The 20,851-nt window shown below is 38.6% G+C and overlaps 1 protein-coding gene across 3 annotated transcripts in view; it reads right to left on the bottom strand.

Moving 5' to 3' along the window:
- CHN1 (chimerin 1) overlaps positions 1-20,851 on the bottom strand; it is a 222,758-nt gene that overhangs the window by 123,897 nt on the left and 78,010 nt on the right. For all 3 annotated transcript variants that reach the window (XM_033231065.1, XM_033231067.1, XM_033231066.1), the window contains 2 exons: positions 6,357-6,388; positions 2,555-2,668 (listed from right to left, as the gene is read on the bottom strand). In XM_033231065.1, the coding sequence (XP_033086956.1) occupies positions 2,555-2,668; positions 6,357-6,388 (146 nt within the window). The remainder of the gene's footprint in view (positions 1-2,554; positions 2,669-6,356; positions 6,389-20,851) is intronic.

The following is a 20,851-nucleotide window of genomic DNA, read 5'->3' as shown; positions in this document are numbered from 1 at the left end:
AAGTTCAAGGACTTGTTCCTAATTTTAGAGGCCCCAGTTGACACAGTAAATGCATAAAGAACACTGATGGGTATAAAATAGACAAACTGGATACCCCTTAATGGATTATGTGTATGTTAAAAACAAACTGATGTGAACTGGGAGAATCATCAGGTGAAATGTGAGTATCAGATAAGAATAATACATATATCAATACAACTTCTATTTCAGATTTTGCTTAACACTTCTCAGCCATACAATAAGTTTAAAACAAGGAAACTGTCAATCATATTTGGGCACATAAATTACTCAATGTATATTATGAGTAAAATTCCTTTATCTATGACCATTACAGCCCCCTTTTACTCACTATTATTTCTTTTCCAAGTAATGATTTTTATGGCAATTTTCAGTAACAAAAGAAAGGCTGTAAGTTACCCCAGAGATATGAATTTGAAACATTACCATCAAGATTTACTGGGCCAAAGTGGATGGGAAGTGATTATAAATGTAAAGCCATGAGTACAATGAGAGAGGGCAAGAAGGCAGGAATGAAAAAGAGATAGGAAGGTCTGGGTGCTACTTTTCTCCAAACTAAATCCTTAGCCTTCAAGTATTTGCTGGTATTAGCTGGTGAAAACTGTGTGACAGATGTAAGATGATAGGCAATGTGGTGTAATGTGGTGAAAGTACCTGAATTGCAGTTAGGAAAAATTGAGTTCCAATTAAAGTTTTATAACTTCTATGTGATCCTGGAGAAATGCAGGGGAAATGGCAACCAAGGGGAAAGAAAGAGAGGTTTCTGTTTCTCATTTTACCCCACCTTCTTTCTTCCTTATTCTGGACCACCAGCGTTTACATCAAGGCTGTTTACCACAGACAATCAGATGACCAGACTATTTGGAAATACGGTGGTGAAGAATTCTAGAATTATAGTATGTTAGGAGTAGAAAGATGAAGAAATCAACTTCAAGAAATTCTGTGATTTGCCCCAAATCAGTCTTCTAATTCAATTAATGGTAAATTAAATAGGTATTTGAATTGCCATACCAGAATTTTTTTTCCTATATACCACAATTTAAACCTGAAAAAAACAGTATAATTAAGTAATTGAAGGGGAATTTATACTTCATAATTTACCATAGAAAGCAAATTTCCATGAACTCCTGTGGCAAGCTCTATTCTCCAAGTATTTAATTATTTCAGCATTCAGTATAATACTGAATCATATCATTCTATTTAACAGAAAGATTAATATAAAATCCTGTGGACAGGAATCAGAGCCGGCCCTGCTCACTCACACAGGTATAAGTTATTGGAGAAGGAATTAGACATGTTAGTCCTAAACATTAACATCAACTTTCTATCCTCTATTTGTGACTACCAAAAGAAATTCCATATATTTGATCTCTGTCTTCAGAAGTCTCTGCTTTTAAGTCTTTTCCAAATAGATGAATGTATACATGAATGAACAAATAAAGGGATGAACAAAGACAATAGATAATTACTCTAAGCCTTTGGTGAGGCAGCAATGTAGAAATACTAAGAGCAAAGACTCCGAAGTCAGACAATCTGGGTTCAAATAGCAGCAGCACAACTTATTAAATATGTGATCTTCACTAAGTTACTCAATCTCCATCCAGGTCTTCTGTTTCCTCATCTGTAAAATGGGGAGTAATAACAATACACAGACTTGTTGTGAGGATTAAATGAGGTTAGAGGCCTGGCATAAGGTAAGTACAATGGATAAGTGTGCTCTTGTATTACTGTTCTTACTGTTGGGTTATTATTGCAGGATTAACAGGAGTATTTGTTTCTGGGCACTGCACTGTAAGCTAAGAACAGCCAAAACACTAAGTGAAGCTCAGCTGATAGGGAAGAGCCAAGAGCTTCCAAGAAAAACTGCTCCTACCAAAAGGCAACCTAAGAGAAATGGCAGTGACTTTAGCTTTACAAGTTATGGAGATCTTTTCTCTTGGTCTCTTTCCTTATTCAAGAAATTGATGGAAGCTGACAAGCTAGACAAACAGTAAAGAAGGGGTAAGATGGAATGGAAGGAAGCAGCTCCCACAAAATGCTTTAAAAGTTGTTCAGGCCAGGTGTGGTGGTTCATGCCTATAATCCCAGCACTTTGGGAGGCTGAGGTGGGTGAACCACGAGGTCAAGAGATCGAGACCATCCTGGCCAACATGGTGAAACCCCGTCTCTACTAAAAATGCAAAAATTAGCTGGGTGTGTTGGCCCACGCCTGTAATCCCAGCTACTCAGGAGCTGAGGCAGGAGAATCGCTTGAACCCAGGAGGTGGAGGTTGCAGTGAGCCGAGATCATGCCACTGCAATCCAGCCTGGCAAGAGTGAGATTCCGTCTCAAAAAAAAAAAAATTTCTATTCTTAATTACTGAGTGCTACCATTCACGAGGAATTTTTAAAGGGTCTCAAAGCTATTAAAATGGTAATTAGATCCCAAGAAAACAAGAACCAATTCAATTACATGCTGGATGCTTTTAAAATTTAAAGCCTTCTATTAAGAGAGTTTTAAATAAAGCACAGTAGTAATTGCAGGCCCATGACCAACCTTAAAGCCAAAGTGTAGGTCCCTGGCTGCCGCTGGCTCTCCCGGATGAGGTAGCTCCCCTCAGCCACAATCAAGAGCTGGTCGGCTGCTTCTCTGGAGATCATGCCATGAAACCTAAGAAACAAAGTCTATTCAGAAACTGTGCTTTCTACATTTTTCAATAAAACAAGATAAAACAACATCCTACTACCACCACCTTCTCCTGTTGTTTTCTAGACAAAGTACTGCCACATAATGGAGGGGAAGCACTTGGGTTTAACTATGCTTGTGTTTCTCTGGACCTGGCCCCTAGCCAGATTCTCTGTGGTGATAAGAACAGCACCAAAGGACTACCCAATCCAGTTAACAACCATGGAATCAAAATCCACATCCATCTAAGGGAAGATCAACCACCTCTCTCAAGAGGACAATTCCTTTCTTATGTATCCATTTAACCATACGGCTTGCTTAAAAAAAAAAAAAAAAAAAAAAAACAAACACACACACACACAGAAATGTATCCTATTTTCCTTTCTTCCCATTAGTAGCACTGCTCCAAAATTTTGGCTCTGAGTCCACGTTGGCAATTTTCCAGGACCCTGGGTTGTCCTTAATTGGCATGATTGCCCAATAATGTGCATAATCTGCGTTACTGAACACTCAAGCCCAAAGCAAACAAGTATAATACTTGTTTTCATTCCCTGCTAAAACCTTATCTTTGATTAACACAGAAAAATAGAGAAAGAATAAACATAAATAACATGCTCTTTACACAAACACAGACGAATCTATAACAATCTGGCATAAAACACTGAAAAAAAATGTTGGTGACACACATTAAAAATAAAAAGCCATCTTACATTTGTATAGTGATTTACAATTTACAAAGAACCTATATGTCCTTGTATAACTCAAAGATAATGAAGGAATTCAGGACATGTCACCCCAAAATACGCCACTTTGCTGTATCAAGTATTTTGAGCTGAAGGCACTTTAAAAATATCAAATGCAGGCCGGGCGCGGTGGCTCAAGCGTGTAATCCCAGCACTTTGGGAGGCCGAGACGGGCGGATCACGAGGTCAGGAGATCGAGACCATCCTGGCTAACACAGTGAAACCCCGTCTCTACTAAAAATACAAAAACTAGCCGGGCGAGGTGGCGGGCGCCTGTAGTCCCAGCTACTCGGGAGGCTGAGGCAGGAGAATGGCGTAAACCCGGGAGGCGGAGCTTGCAGTGAGCTGAGATCCGGCCACTGCACTCCAGTCCGGGCGACAGAGCGAGACTCCGCCTCAAAAAAAAAAAAAAAAAAAAAATATCAAATGCAGAGACAGGCTTTCTCTGACTCTCCCTATCTACCTAAAGACAGATCATCCAAAAGGAACTCAATTGTTATCAATGCCCTCCCATCAGTTTCAGCAACCAGGGAAGACTGACTCTCATAGAGGAGAGGAGACTAAAAGTCAACAACACACTCAGACAAACTGTCACAAACTACCATTTACCTTCCCGTCAGTGGCCAGAAACTTCCCTCCCATTCCCGTTATGATGGCATACAAACTCTCAAATCTCACTTTTTGGAGTGGTATTCACTTTATTTTTTTCTGTGATGCCCCTGTGCAAGTAGTATTAAAAAGTAATAAATTTGTATACCTTCTCTCCTGTTAATCTGCACATTGTTTGCTTATTTCATAGACCCAGCTCTCAAACATAGGAAGTAGAGGGAAAGTCTTTCCTCCCCTACAATAACCGCAATGACCCACTGCTCAAAAGAAATTTTGCAGCTTTTACTGGTACTAAAGAAACAATAGTCACTTGAATTTGGAATGATACATTTAAAAGGCATTGAAATGGCACTTCAATAATTCAGGAACATTATGAAGGACAAGAGGAAATTTTCTGGAATTTTTCCTGATAGGGATGGTTCAGTCTCTCAATTTAAGTCTTCAAACAGTTCACAGTAGGCATGTTCAAATCATGACAGCTCGGTTTACAATGGGCTCCTAAATTTCTCATCTCCATAAATTTTCCAGTCTTTGAGAACTAGGTCCAAAGGCTAATGCTCTGAATCTGCTGGAGGCAAGGAGATGGTACCCTATCCCTTGCTATTTAGCACATTGGTATATATTTTAACTTTACATAATATCAAAAAATACAGTTGGTAAAATATAGTTATCTATTTGTTTAAAAATTCAATTAACTGGCCAGGCACAATAGTTCATGGCTCTAATTCCAGCACTTTGGAAAGCCGAGGCGGGTGGATTAACTGAGGTCAGGAGTGTGAGACTAGCCTGGCCAACATGGTGAAACCCCGTTTCTACTAAAAACACAAAAAATTAGTTGGGCGTGGTGACAGGTGCCTGTAGTCCCACCTACCTGGGAGGCTGAGGTGGGAGAACCGCCTGAACCCAGGAGGTTTTGTAATTTTTAAAACCTCATTGCAGGCTGGGTGCAGTCGCTCATGCCTGTAATCCCAACACTTTGGGAAGCTGAGACGGTGGATCACCTGAGGTCAGGAGTTCAAGACCAGTCTGACCAACATGGTGAAACCCCGTCTCTACTAAAAATACAAAAAATTAATGGGGCGTAGTGGCAGTGCCTGCAATCTCAGTTACCCAGGAGGCTGAGGCAGGAGAATTGCTTGAACCTGGGAGGCGGAGGTTACAGTGAACACAGATCACACCATTACACTCCAGCCTGGACAACAAGAGCAAAACTCCATCTTAAAAAAAAAAAAATTCAATGAACTTAAAAGAAAACAAATTCTGAAACAAAACTTGACAATATATTTAAAGAATTTTAAAACTATCTGCACAAGTTAATCAAAAATTTCTAACTCCCCAAGACCCCATGCACTGAGATGTTTCCTATGGTGTTACTTCCAATAGTATATAGTTTAAAAGCAACCTATTACACCAAAAGTAGAAGAATGACTATATAAATTACAATACAACTGTACTGTAGAATACCAGTGGTTCTTAACTTTGAAATCACCCTTTCATCAACTCATAGGTATGCATCTGTAATCCATTCCTACGTCTTGAAAACATATGTAATTTGAAATAATTTAAAAATATTTGTTAAGTATACTTTTATCTGATACGATCTCCAGTCATAAAAAACAATTTTGAGGAATGATGAGATTACGAGTGATTTTTATTCTTTTCCCCAAAGTGCCACATTTCTGTTTTTCAATAACCTGAAAAATTAAGGACTTTAAAAATCATTGCATTTTTCACAAAACAGAAAAATGCTCATTGTCAATTTTAAGTGGTAACAATCAGGCTATAAAATGGTATGTATAATATCTCAATTTGGTTCAAATCCATTAGGAAAATATTTCTTCAGGGAGTAATACTTCAAATTGTTAACATTAGTTGTTTCTCAGTAGCATGAATTATATTTTTCTCACAATAAATACATACTATTTAAGAAAATCTGAAAAATAAAAATATATAGAATAAATCACCCACATCCCACTGTACATACATGTGTGCATATGTACATATCTATATGCCTAATATACATGTACAGAAAAACGCAAATATGTACATTTTCCTCATATACATCTAAGATTATTTACTTGTACGGTTTGCATCCTTAACATTATTGCATGTACATTTTCCCATGCTATTTTCTTATTTATGCTTGTCTTTATTGTCTATATTGTCCACCAATTAGATCACATTAGAAATTTTTAAGAAATAAATGTAACTCTACCAAACTTGAATACTTCTTCCTCTTGCTTTCATTTAAAAGCATCCATTTACCCTGTCTCTCTTACATATGCCAATCTATGAAATGCTTTCTAATAATTCATACTTACTCTCTTCCATAATACTTTGGTCTGTTTTCTACCTATTGGGAAGGGAAAAAAAGGCATATTTGTAAAAATGCAAACATGCAGAACATAATTCAACATTTTGTGCATGTGACACACTAAAGCATATATTAAAAAAAGAATTCAAATAACAGAGTATGGAGTCCCAGTTCTACCAGTAGGTTACCTGTGCCATTTGGACTGGTCACTTCATCTCTCCAGACCTATTTCTTATTTATAAAATGCTGTGTATGTAGTTGGACTAAACTATCTTTAATTTCTAGAATCTAATGAGCTGAAAAAAATTTCACTTTATTCAAGAGTGAACACCCCAAAACATATAGCCACAATTGTGACACACTCAATTGTAGCTTTCTCCCCCATCTTCCCCTGCTATTCCTCTCCCTCTTGCTCCAGACTCTCCATTCTGTTAGCATCTCCATATACTCTTGCCCTTCTGTTCTCCCATCATCTCTTCCCTCACCACAGCTTGTCAGGGCATGTGTGCTGGCTATAGCTAAGAAAAGCCCCAGCAAGATAAATGCCCAGGAATTTTCACAGGAAGATAGAGGGCATGTACCCCATTCATTCAAAATACACTCACTGAACAGCAAATATGTGACAGGCATTGTTCTACCTGCAGGGACACATTACTATATAAGACCAAAATTCTTTCGGCACTTACATTCTAATAGTGACAGACAGATAATAAAGAAGTTTAAAAAATAAAATAGAAAGTAGTAGTAAATACTGTAATGAAAATAGGAGTGAGTAACAAAAGGGAAGACTAGTGAGGTACTTATTAAGCTGGGTGGTTAGCAAAGCTCTCTCTGAGATGACATTTAAACTGAGTCCTGAATGACAAGATGCCAACTCTGACTACAAAATCATAGGAATAGCAAAAAGGCTTTTCCCTAGTAGGTACTTTGATGACACCATGTACTATGTTATTGAGCTCTTGCTATTTGCTATGCATTTTAGTTACATTTAAAGATCACTGAATCCTCAAAATAAGAGAAATTATTCTACTTTGTCTTTATGAAATAGTACTATCATCCTCATTTATTTTTCTTGGCAAAATTCACCTTTTCTTTTAAATGTACTTATAATTAACAAATAAAAGGGGTATGTGTGGTGTATTATGGTATATGGCATGATGTTGTGATATTTGTATATATTGTAGAATGGCTAAAACAAGCTAATTAACACACACATTACTTCACATACTTATTTTTTTGTCGTTAGAACACATAAAATTCACCCTCAGCAATTTTCAAGTATATAATACATTGTTATTAACTATTGTCATTAAGTTGTACAATAGATCTCTTGAACATATTCCTCCAACCTAAATAAAATTTTGTATCCTTTAACCAATATCTCCTGAATTCCCACCCCAACCACGTTCTTTCCTTCTCCTTCCCTCTGCCACTGATAACCACTATTTTACTTCTTGCTACTACAAATTCAACGTTTTTAGATTCCACAAGTGAGATCATGCAGTATTTGTCTTTCTGGGCCTGCCTTGTTTCACTTAACATAAATAAAGTCCTCTAAGTTCATCCCTGTTGTTGCAAATTACAGGACTTCCTTTTGTATTCAATTTGAAATAAACAGTATTCCACTGTATACTGAAATAGAATATACAGTATTCCATTATGTATATATACACCACATTTTCTTTATGCATTCATTAACTGATGAACACTTAGGTTGGTTCCGTATCTTGGATGCTATGAACAATGCTGCAATGAACATGGGAGTGCAGATACTTCATCAACATATTAATTTCATTTCCTTTGGGTATATACCAACTAGTGAGATTGCAGAATCATGGTAGTGGAGAAACTGAGCATCCGAGAGATTACAAAACTTATTCAAGGTTACCTGTTCAAACAGTGGGGCTCAAGGCACAACTGGGATTCTTAAGAATGGCAAAAAGGGAACACGCCCTCTGTCAAATATATTTAACACTGACTCATGTGAATTTGGTTAAACATGGTAGTTCCCAAAGCAACTCAAAGCCTATCTTTTCAGTGATCTTCTCCCTTAGTTCTGCATACAGCTTGCGTGCCAAGTCTGGTATTGTTTTCAGCAAACTTGATATATTTACTCACAGCATAGAAAAACTTTTGTTTCAATAAAAAATTGTTCATCATCTATAGCAGTGATCCCCAACATTTTTAGCACCGGGGACTGGTTTTGTGGAAAACAAATTTTCCATGGACCGGGGCAGGGGTGGGGGTATAGTTTCAGAATGATTCAAGCACATTGCACTTACTGTGCACTTTATTTCTATTATTATTATATACTCACCATAATGTAGAATCAGTGGGAGCCCTGAGCTTGTTTTCCTGCAACTAGACGGTCCCATCTGGGGGTGATGGGAGACAGTGACAGATCATCAAGCACTGGATTCTCATAAGGGGCATGCAACCTAGGTCCCCTGGCATGTGCAGTTCACAATAGGGTTCGTGTTCCCATGAGTCTAATATGGCCGCTGATCTGAGAGGAGCCAGAGCTCAGGCAGTAATGTGAACAACAGGGAGTGGCTGCAGATGAAGCAACACTGGCTCACCTACCACTCACCTCCTCCTGTGCAGCCTGGTTCCTAACAGGCCACAGAGTGGTACTGGTCCATGGCCTGGGGACTGGGGACACCTAATCTATAGCATACCCTACTGGCTTATCAGATTCTAGCCCAGTGCCTTGTGTCTGAGCTATTCTGGTACTGCCTAAGTTGTAGGTAACTAATAGATACATTTTTTCCTGCATATTGGTGGTTGAACTGACTTTTTCCCTATCCTCTCTCCGAGTGGAAAAACTAGTTTTGTCTCCATGTGCAATTCATCTCAATATTCCTTGACTCCATATAAGAGTTTTTGGTATTTTCCTTTCAACTGATTATAACATCTGCCTAGTTTTCTCATATCTTATGAGTAAAATAAATTTTTAACATGTGTTCATTTTCATATCTATAGGAGAGTCATGATTTTAACTTTTCTTTTTTCTTTTTTTTTTTTTGAGGCGGAGTCTCGCTCTGTTGCCCGGACTGGAGTGCAGTGGCCAGATCTCAGCTCACTGCAAGCTCCGCCTCCCGGGTTTACACCATTCTCCTGCCTCAGCCTCCCGAGTAGCTGGGACTACAGGCGCCCGCCACCTTGCCAGGCTAGTTTTTGTACTTTTCATAAAAATTATACTGTATTAGTTCATCTTCACACTGTTAATAAAGACATACATGATGAAACTGGGTAATTTATAAAGGAAAGAGGTTTAATTAACTCACAGTTCCGCATGGCTGGGGAGGCTTCAGGAAACTTACAACCATGGCAGAAGGGGGAGCAAACAGGTCCTTCTTCACATGGCGGCAGCAAGGAGAAGTGCCAAGCAAAAGAGGGAAAAGCCCCTTATAAAACCATCGGATCTCGTGAGAACTCACTATCACGAGAACAGCATGAAGGTAACTGCTCCCATGATTCAATTACCTCGCACCGGGTCCCTCGCCCAACACATGGGGATTATGGGAACTACAATTCAAGATAAGATTTGGTGAGGACACAGCCAAACCATATCATATACTTAAATAATACTTTATCCCTCCTGAATCTTCTGTTATCTGTGAGGTTGTAGTCAGGTTATTATCTTCCCGAGGTGAGTTCCACCTGATTTGGCCTTGTTCCATAATAACTTCTCTGCTCATAAAACTCGATGTACTAAGAATATGCCAGCTGACTCCTACAGCTACAGATGATGGCTATTCTAGTTTTAGTCCAAAGCTTATAGAGTGGGGTCAGGCAACTGCCTGAGAATAAATCTTTGCTTACGAAGATGAAATTTCAATGTTTAAGTCTTAGAAAATTAATTTTTTTTTTTTTTTTTTTTGAGACGGAGTCTCGCTCTGTCGCCCGGGCTGGCGTGCAGTGGCCGGATCTCAGCTCACTGCAAGCTCCGCCTCCCGGGTTCACGCCATTCTTCTGCCTCAGCCTCCCGAGTAGCTGGGACTACAGGCGCCCGCCACCTCACCCGGCTAGTTTTTTGTATTTTTTAGTACAGACGGGTTTTCAGTGTTAGCCAGGATGGTCTCGATCTCCTGACCTCGTGATCCGCCCGTCTCGGCCTCCCAAAGTGCTGGGATTACAGGCTTCAGCCACCGCGCCCGGCCGAGAATTAATTTTCTATAGCATTATATGATAAAATGTTACTCAAAGAATCATTTAGCAATGTCCTTTCCAACTGAAAATATGAAGATGCTCAGTATTTACTCTAGAGGAAGATATACATGTACATGTACACATGAAAACGTGAATAGGAATGTTCTCATATGCACACTTCATAGTCATTTTTTTTTTTTTTTTTTTTTTTGAGACAGAGTCTCGCTCTGTCACCCAGGCTGGAGTGCAGTGGCTGGATCTCAGCTCACCGCAAGCTTCGCCTCCCGGGTTTACACCATTCTGCCTCAGCCTCCCGAGTAGCTGGGACTACAGGTGCCCGCCACCTCGCCCGGCTAGTTTTTTGTATTTTTTAGTAGAGATGGAGTTTCACCACGTTAGCCAGGATGGTCTCGATCTCCTGACCTCGTGATCCGCCTGTCTCGGCCTCCCAAAGTGCTGGGATTACAGGCTTGACATAATCATTTTTAAAATGGGGCAGTCAGACATGGTGGCTCATACCTGTAATCCCAGTACATTGGGAGACCAAGGTAGGAGAACTGCTTGAGGCCACAAACTCAAGGCTAGCCTAGCAATATAGCAAGACCCCCATCTCTACAAAATATTTAAAAAAATTTTTTTTGGTGGTGGCACGTGCCTGTAGTCCTAGCTAGTCAGAAGGCTGAGATGAGAGGATTGTCTGAGCCCAGGAGGTTGAGGCTGCAGTGAGCCATGATCACATCACTGCAGTCTCAGCCTGAGTGACAGAGTAAGACCTTGTCATTCATTTATTCATTAATTCACTCATACATACATTAAAAAATAGAAATATTTTAAATATACACCAATAGGGCAATAACTAACTTCATTTATAATATAAATAATATACACAGTTTGAAGGAATAATGTAGATCTATCAGGACTAACATGGCAAAATCATTAAGACAAACTATTGAATACAAACATAAATTATGAAATAACAATACAGAATGACACCATTTAGGAAAAAGCACGTACACACATGATATGTATTTATGGCACAAACAGAGATCTGGAAGTATGCATACCTGCATACCAAATTCAAATTGTTACCTCAAGGAAAGTGGGTAGAGAACAGACCTGAGGGGGCCAAGGAAAAGGCATAAAAGGAACTTCAATTTTGACCACAATATCATAACTATTAAAGAAAAATGTATCTGTACATTAATTATATACCTAATATCACCTTTAACAATATAAATTAAGATCAGCTTTTGTGTAACCTAATACCGAAGCTTGAGACACATTAGAATGGGGTCTCCCAACATTTTGAGAAGAGATCATAGCCTTTCCTTCAAATCATGAGATCTTTGCAGGTAGTTGAAGGTGTATGGCACTGAAGTTAAAGGAGAGTTTTTGAAAATACTCTACTTACCAAGGAAAATCCTGGGCAAGTACAAATAAGCGGTGACAGTAGTGAGACTGGTGGCTGCAAATGGTGTGGCAATCCACTACATTTCCCAATCCAGGAGAAATACTGATTATTTATTCAGTAGTCCTACAGTAAGTCCATAATCTGCTTCCATTAATTGCCTACGTAATCATCTTTGGAAAACAATTGATTATGGCCTTATGTTACTAAATAATTATTTGCTTTACCCAAAATAATTTTGAATTAAAGGAAATTAGGTAAGCACTGATAATTAAGAGCATTTTATATATAATGAGCACTGTATCAAAAATAAAATTCACACACCAATTTCATCTTTTCTGTATTTTTATAATTGAAATGTCAATCAAAACTTAAGTTTAGATTTTTCTTCCTCTCATGTCTAGATAGTAAAGGGGATCACAATACACTACCCTAAAACATGGTACACTGGCATAAGAATTATTTTAGCTGGGTGCTGTGCCTCATACCTGTAATCCCAGCATTTTGGGAAGCTGAGGCAGGCGGATCATGAGATGGAGACCATCCTGGCTAACACGGTGAAACCCTGTCTCTACTAAAAATACAAAAATCAGCCAGGCATGGCATGATGGCGGGTGCCTGTAGTCCCAGCTATTCGGGAGGCTGAGGCAGGAGAATGGCGTGAACCTGGGAGACAGAGCTTGCAGTAAGCTGGGATCATGCCACTGCATTCCAGCCTGGGCAACACAGCAAGACTCTGTCTCAAAAAAAAAAAAAAAAGAATTATTTTAAACTGAAGGCAATTTAGAAACATCAAACATAGATGCTTTCTGTACTCCCCCTTTCTGTCTAAAAACATAGCATAAATTCCCTTTTGTAAAAGAAATTTACATTTGTAAAGAAACGTAAAGATATACTCTTCTACCATACTAGGAAGAGGAAACCAACTCCAGAGACAATTCTAATCTCCTGAGATGACCTGAGTCTGCATAACAAACCTTACTAAAAATCCTTATTTATCACATATTTCCTTCCCACAACTTACCACCCTGCCAAGCCCAAATCCCCTTTTCTTTGTCTAGTCTCTTATCTCTATCACCCTTTGTTAAAATGGCATATAACCCCCAAGTCTAACTGCCTCCTTGGTGTTTTCACTTATTTTCTGTGAGATCCTGCTCTCCATGTGCATATGAAATAAACCTTTTCTCCTGTTAATCTGCCTTTTGTCAGTATAGTCCAAAAATCACAGCTACTGAACCTAATAGGGTAGAGAAGTTTTTCTTCCTCTACAATAGCATTTAGATGTTTTGCTGGTGTCTAAGGTATGATTACTTCAGTGATTTGGAATCGTCTTTTCAAACTCAGAGACAATATAACATTACTTGGATAATTAAATTAAGGAATTCATACTATAAAAATGATTATTAATAACCCCAAATTAGTTTACTTGCAAATACATCAAATGAGGAATTTCAAGTGTTACATGTTATAGGAAAAACATCTTTATGCTTACACAAACATTTATATGCTTGTTACTAAGTTTTATAAATTAATAAGAAACTATTTACAGACTAAAACTGGTTGAACTCAATGTAACTAAGATATGTTTTAAAATGAGTACTTGTATTGAATTATATGCTTCGCTTTTTCCAATTTTCTGTATTTAGTAGTTAACATTTTTTCATGATACCATAAAATGGGTAGGAAAAATGAGAAGAGAAGAAAAATGATTTCTAACTGAAAATAAAAGGTGCCTATAAAATGTTTTACCACACAAACAAACAAACAAAAATCCTAAGGTCTCCAGCCACCTAAATGGACTCCCTCTTGACCAAATGGGGCCCCAAAGAAACCTGAAAAACTGAATTTTTAGCCATGATGGGAAGAGATGTTGGACACACCTCCTCATACCCCCCTCCCTTTTGGTGTTTAGGCACAACTGACCAGCATTAACATTGAAATAGAGATCATAAGGCTGACAACACAGACTGTGGCAATAAGATACCAAATTCCAATCCAGCTCTGGTATGGTATCATATGACAGCAGATTCTAAAGGAGATACAAATATTTTATCCCAAAATATATTTCTTTGACATATTTTGAAAAGGCCCTGCAAAGCCATCCCTTGTGGGAGAATTTGCAACTGTGGAGAATTTCCATTAATACATCCAGGCCTTCCCTTTCTAGGTCTTTCCTGGACCTAGGAGTGATTAAATGAGAATGTGACACCTTTAAGGTCTAAAAGAGACATTTACCATCTTTTCTCTCCAAAAGCTACTATCCAGAGGCTTCATCTACATAACAAGAACCTTGGTCTCCACAACTCCCTCTACCTTTTTTTTTTTTTTTTTTTTGAGACGGAGTCTCGCTCTGTCGCCCAGGCTGGAGTGCAGTGGCCGGATCTCAGCTCACTGCAAGCTCCGCCTCCTGGGTTTACGCCATTCTCCTGCCTCAGCCTCCCGAGTAGCTGGGACTACAGGCACCAGCCACCTCGTCCGGCTAGCTTTTTGTATTTTTTAGTAGAGACGGGGGTTTCACCATGTTAGCTAGGATGGTCTCGAACTCCTGACCTCGTGATCCGCCCGTCTCGGCCTCCCAAAGTGCTGGGATTACAGGCTTGAGCCACCGCGCCCGGCCGACTCCCTCTACCTTAACTCAAGCATTTCTTTCTATTGACTTTAAGTCTTTAAGCAAAGTTTAACTCTTTCAACCAACTGCCAATCAAAAAATATCTGAATCCACCTATAACTATAACACTTCAAGATATACTACCTCTTTAGGCTGAACCAATGTTCTTCCATGTATGGATTTATGATTTTACCCATAATTCCTGTCTCCCTAAAATGTATAAATGCGAACTAACCCAACTGCCTCAGGCACATTTTCTCACAAGCTCTTGAGAATGTTCTCTGAGCCTTAGTTACTCATATTGGCTCAGAATGAATTTTTAAATATTTTACAGTGTTTGGTTTTTCTGTTAACAGTAACATGGTTTGCATTAATGTTATACGCTATTTCACTGGAGAAAAAAACCTTTAAGTTAATCTACCATTATTGAATGTGGCATAAAATACATAGTACAATATAGGAATTCAATAAATAACTGAACAGTAGATCATTTTACAATATTTAAAATATCAATGAAATTCATTAAATTAACATTTACTGTGCAGTTTTACCCACAATGAACTACTTTCATTTTTTTTTTCTTTTGTGAGACAAGGTCTCACTCTGTCACCCAGGCTGGAGTGCAGTGGGGATCATAGCTCAGTGCAACCTTGAATTCTGGGGCTCAAGCAACCCTCCTACCTCAGACCCCTGAGTAGCTGGGACTACAGGCACATGCCACCACACCAAGCTGATTATTTTTTAAAATTTTGTAGAGATGGGTGTGAAAGAAAAACAAATTATCAGGACCCCCAAATCACTAAGCCAAAGGGAAAAGTCAAGCTGAGAACTGCATCAGGCAAACCTGCCTCCCATTTTATTCTCTTGACTTTCACTCTGGCAATGTAAATTGATAGCTTATTTTCACAAGTACTGGACAGAGGACAGAACTCCAAGTCATCCCCGTGCCAACCTGAGACAAATGCATGTCTGACTGCTTCCTCTGATGGAAAAATGCAGATTCACTGAGCTAGACAAAGGCATAAGTGACTATTGCCCTATCCTCCCTCACAAGGTAAATTGTGTATTTGGCGAAAGTCTGATCAAAGACTCAAGAATGCAACTATTTGTCTCTTGTCTACCTACATATTTTTGAAATTCCTTCCTCCTTCCTCAATATCTGCCCTTTCCCCTTTAAATACTGATGCCCTCACAAACATCTTTAGAGAAAGGCACAGACTCCTGCCTCCCAAGCACACGACCTTAACTCTGTCAAAATAAACTTTCTAAATTAATTAAGACCTGTCTCAGATACTTTTGGTTTACATGGGATTTTGCCACATTGCCAAGACTGGTCTTGAACTCCTGGGCTCAAGCAATCCTCTTGCTTTGGCCTCCCAAAACGTTATGATTACAGGCGTGAGCCACCATGCTAGGCCTATTTTCCTCATACGTAAACATTTTAATCTAATTCACTACATTATATTTTTTCAAATTAAAGTCTGACTTCTTATATTTTATTTTCATCAAAGACAATAAAAGCTTTTTTAATGTAGAAGTATTTTGCTCTCCACAGAAATCTGAAAACAGTAGAAATAAGCAATACAAGTATTATAAATGTTAATTCCCTTCTCTTCTCCCCAACAATGTTATTTCTTTTAGTAAGGAAACTTTTCCATGGCTACAGTTCAAGACAGTAGTCCAAAAAAAAAAAAAAAAAAAAAACCCCAAAAAACCACAACAAAATTCTGCAGGTAATGCCACTAAAACATTTATAAAATTTCAAAAATGTTTAACGTTGTTCTTGCCTACAGTGGTAGTGATCTGGTCAGAAATCAAAGGAACCATTAATCTTCTTTGTTCACCCTGTGAAAAATGATACACGGGAGGCTGAGGCAGGAGAATAGCGTAAACCCGGAAGGTGGAGCTTGCAGTGAGCTGAGATCTGGCCACTGCACTCTAGCCTGGGCGACAGAGCGAGACTCCGTCTCAAAAAAAAAAAAAATGATACACATAGGCTGGCAATTTAGCATTTTAAATCTAGTCTGGAAGTCTATATGATGCTTCTTAAAAGCTAGCACATTACATACATAAAACAATATGACTACACTGGCAAAATAATACTTTTTTTCAGGTAACAATCTAGAGAATATGTATATAAAGATTATACAATAAAAAATAAATATTCTCAACTGAAGATTTGGTTCTGCATTGTACTTCAAAATGGCTCAGTTGTCTGGAGAGGGAGAAAGGGAAAAGGAAGAACAACATGCACTTCATATTTGCTATTGACAGAGTTATATTCCGAATTAAAGGCTAGTAAGTCAGTCAGCATTCAACTCTAGCTTTGGATCTATTTTAATTTCTTATACTAAAGTAAGGAAGGAGGAAGGGCAGGGAGGAAGAGAAACAGAAGCCACTGCTACTGCCTCGTGGCTTAGGAAAATAATCATAGTAATTCTATATATATAGTGCTATCATATTTTAAATCAAAATTAGAACTGAATAACAATCTTTACAAGTTTCTTATAAATTATTCATCATATTAAGATACAGTTATATTTAAGTGAAAAAATCAAAGTAAGGGATCTGTTGTTTAAAGAGAATTCACAAAGAAAAATTATGACTCATACATATATAAAAATAAACACATTAAAAGTTTAATTGTAATCATTAATGAGAGGATCAGGCAGATGATACAACCAGTTCAAAAGATAATCTGAAGAACAGACACATTTATAAATTAGAAATTTTGAAATGAATGTGCAAATAAGGGCAAAGTGAGTTTTTCCACAATGGTATGCATGGCAGAGGTATATGACTGAACCTTTGCTGAACAAGGCAAAATGTACATGTCTATAAATGCATTACCACCAGTTATCTACAAGTTACAGAGTTTAAAATAAGCCAAAGCCAATGAAAGACTAGAATCAGATAACCTGGGAAAACGTGCTGCATGCAGACAATGCAGTTTTCCATTGAAACACATATTTTCACTACGTTTTCTAAATTATTTTTCTCACTGCACTTTAAGCCATAGAAAATATCAATATGGTAACAGCTAAGCTTCAACTTACAATAAATCAATAAAGTTTAAACTTACAAAATCTTCAAGAAAAAACTGAGTAACAGCAAAGTGAAGGAATACTTATCAAAGAGCTACATAGAGTTGGAAGTTACTTATGGGGAAAAATCAGGAAAATGAGAATCTGATATGTTATGAAACTTACACAGACTGTTTTACTTTTATTACTCCATTTGTAGCAAGGCAGACTTTCAGATACCTGCCTTCCTACTCAGTGCTATAACATTCTAGTTACCAGTACTAGAAATGCAGCTTGTTTTCCATTTTCTCAAAGAAAACCATTAACCTTCAGCATGCCAAGTAAGTTAGCTCACTATGATCAAATTTTACTAATTCAATAAAGAATACTTACAAAGTTTTTTCTTTAATACTCTATAAATACTACTTAATAACTTGCAAAGGCCAGACATTGTGGCTGATGCCTATAATCCCAGCCCTTTGGGAGGCCAAGGTAGGCAGAATACCTGAGGTCAGAAGTTCAAGACCAGCTGGGCCAACATGGTGAAATCTTGCCTCTACTAAAAATACAAAAAATAGCCACGCATGGTGGTACGTGCCTGTAGTCTCAGCTACTCAGGAGGCTGAGTCACAAGAATCACTTCAACTCAGGAGGTGGAGGTTGCAGTGAGCTGAGGTCGCGTCACTGCACTCTAGCCTGGGTGACAGAGTGAGACTCTATTTCAAAAAAAGGAAAAAACTTGAGAAAAAACCTCTGCGAAAAACTCAGCTTCTTAAGATTACTTTTTTGGTTTTCAGTTTTCAAAAACTCAGACTGCATTGGAAAAGGATAATACGTAAGTTTGATAATTCAAACGTTTTTGTATTCACTATTTTCCTACCTTAGATTCAAGTAACCAGTAGTGGTTAAGGTGTGGAAACTACTAGTCTGTTTATTTAACAGTTAACTGGTAGAGAAGTTCCTTTTGGAATTGTCACAGTGATCTTCAGTTTTACAAATGTGTGTCTACATTAGTATACTACAGACTTTTACTCCAATGCATATCTTACTGCTTGTTTGTGAACTCTGATGTGTGTTTTCCTCTTAGTGATGGGGTAGTCTCTCTATGGAAAGTGGCTATAAATTCAAGCCCGGCCCTAACAGGGTTCCAGGGGAAGTGGTCATGGATGTGCATAGCTTGTCTTTCACAGGATGCTTTTTTATCCAGTTGATGGCCTAATGCCTAAGTCTCGAACCCATGACCAGGTGTCCCTCTCATAGGAAACTTGTTTATACCAGCAGATACACTTGTGGCTCTTGTCTGACCTGTATCCAATTTATTTCTCCCAAGATAGCCACTTTCTAGGAGAGCCCTGACCAGGAGGAGAATCAGGTATGGATATGTCAGGTGAGACACAGAGAAGGAAACACAAAAAAACAAAGTGCATGACATAACAGAAGCAGTGTATTACTTGGTGATTATTGCAGAGAAGAGGACAGCACACCTCAAAATGCCAGAAAAGTGAGGAAGCCACCTGCATGCTCAACCAGCAGGTGGGATCACAAGAGAGAAAGGAAGAGATCAAAGCACTTTATTACGGCCCAGGGTGTTACCAGCGGGCTTACAGAAAGCAGGCATGAGCTCCATGGAGTCATGCTATGACTCAGAGGTGGTCAATGAGACATATCTAGGCAACCCATGCAGGCTATGGGGGTTAGAGGGGGCAAGTCAAGCAGGCTGCACCTAGCTGGCCCGAAGGGAGGTCAACAAAGGAGGCTGCATAAGGCAAATATCTGGATCGGCAACATTAAGAAACTGGCAGGAGGTAGGGAAATAGAAACTGTGTCAAGGGTGACTAAGCCCTGTTTCTGGTATGAAAAAGTCCAACTTAATATTCAAGATGGATGCCTAGGTAACAATTATAGGAATTTACTACAGCTGAATTTTAAACAGGAGCAAAAGATAGCACTAAAAGATCACTTCAAAAGAAATATATAGCAAAAAAAAAAAGCCTTTGAGTGATAGGATGATTTTTAAATAAATGGTTGGTTTCAATAATTCACAGCTATCACTCAGCATTCATATAAAAAGCTTCTATCTGCAAAGCATATTATAAGTGTTAAATAACAGATTATCACAATACCAAGATATATGAGCATGTGAATCTTTTATTTTTTTGGAACCAAAATAGGCTGTGTGAGCACATAGTGCAACCAGGGGCCAAACTCTAATTTCAATTAGAGTGCTTTCCTCCCACTCCTGTGCCAAACTCAATGCTCCCACGGAGCAGAACATGTCCTCTACAAAGGACTAAGTATAAAACAAGCACACTGTATCTCCCATCCATTCAATTAACAAGTCTTTATTAAGCACCTACTATGTGTCAAGCACTGTTCCAGGAACCTGGGAAATACTGATAAACAAAACAGACCAAAATCTCTACCTGCATGGAGCTTCCATTCTAGTAAGGGAAAACAGCAATAAATAATAATAAGTAAGTGAACTATATAGTATGTAACAAAAGGAAAAAGTGTTGTGAAGACAAGACAAAGTAGAACAGGAAAAGACTGGGAATGCTGGGGGGATGATAAAGTATAATTCTTAACATAGTGGTCACAATGGGCCTCGCTGGGAAGATTTGAAGGATATGAATGAATGAGTCAAGTGTGTATCAGAGAGAACATTCCAGGAAGAGGAGTCAGCGGGAGAGCTGAGAAAGGATCACACCTGCTGTATCTGAGGAGCATGAAGACTGGTGGGGCTGAAGCAGAAAGGGGGCAGGGAAGAGGAGGCAAGGAAGTAGTAAGACATGAGTTAGAGAGAACCTTATAAGGCATTGTGAAGGTTTGGCTTTTACTCTGAGTGAAAGGGAAAGCCAATGGAGAGTTCTGAGCAGATGAGTGACATGAGCTGACTGTGGTTTCAAAAAGATTACTCTGTGCTGGGAATAGACTATGAGGGGAAAGATCAGTTAAGAACTAGCTCAGTAACTGTCCTGAGGGATTACTGTGTGGTAAGGTAGGATAATTGACTATCACAAATCAACCTAAATATATAATAACTAGACACAACATAAGTTTATTTCTTGTTTATATAACATTCCTGTATATGTACTCAGGTTGGCAAGACAACCATCCTACATCCATATCCCCTCCATCTTGTAGCTACACCATCTCCTTGTGGAGATGTTTTTATCTGAATGCAAGCAGGATTTAAGTTGGCAAAAAGTTTTAATGGGTCCAGCATTAAAGTTAATGTCTGTTCCACTAGAGAAAACTGCCAAATTGACATAAGTACCTAAAAGAGGCTGGGAAAATTTAGGCTAGCCAGG

The sequence above is a fragment of the Trachypithecus francoisi genome, unplaced genomic scaffold (genome assembly GCF_009764315.1).
Source record: "Trachypithecus francoisi isolate TF-2019V2 unplaced genomic scaffold, Tfra_2.0 Lachesis_group13, whole genome shotgun sequence".
In the NCBI taxonomy this organism is placed as follows: Eukaryota; Metazoa; Chordata; class Mammalia; order Primates; family Cercopithecidae; genus Trachypithecus; species Trachypithecus francoisi.
This window is presented reverse-complemented; position numbering and strand designations above follow the sequence as displayed.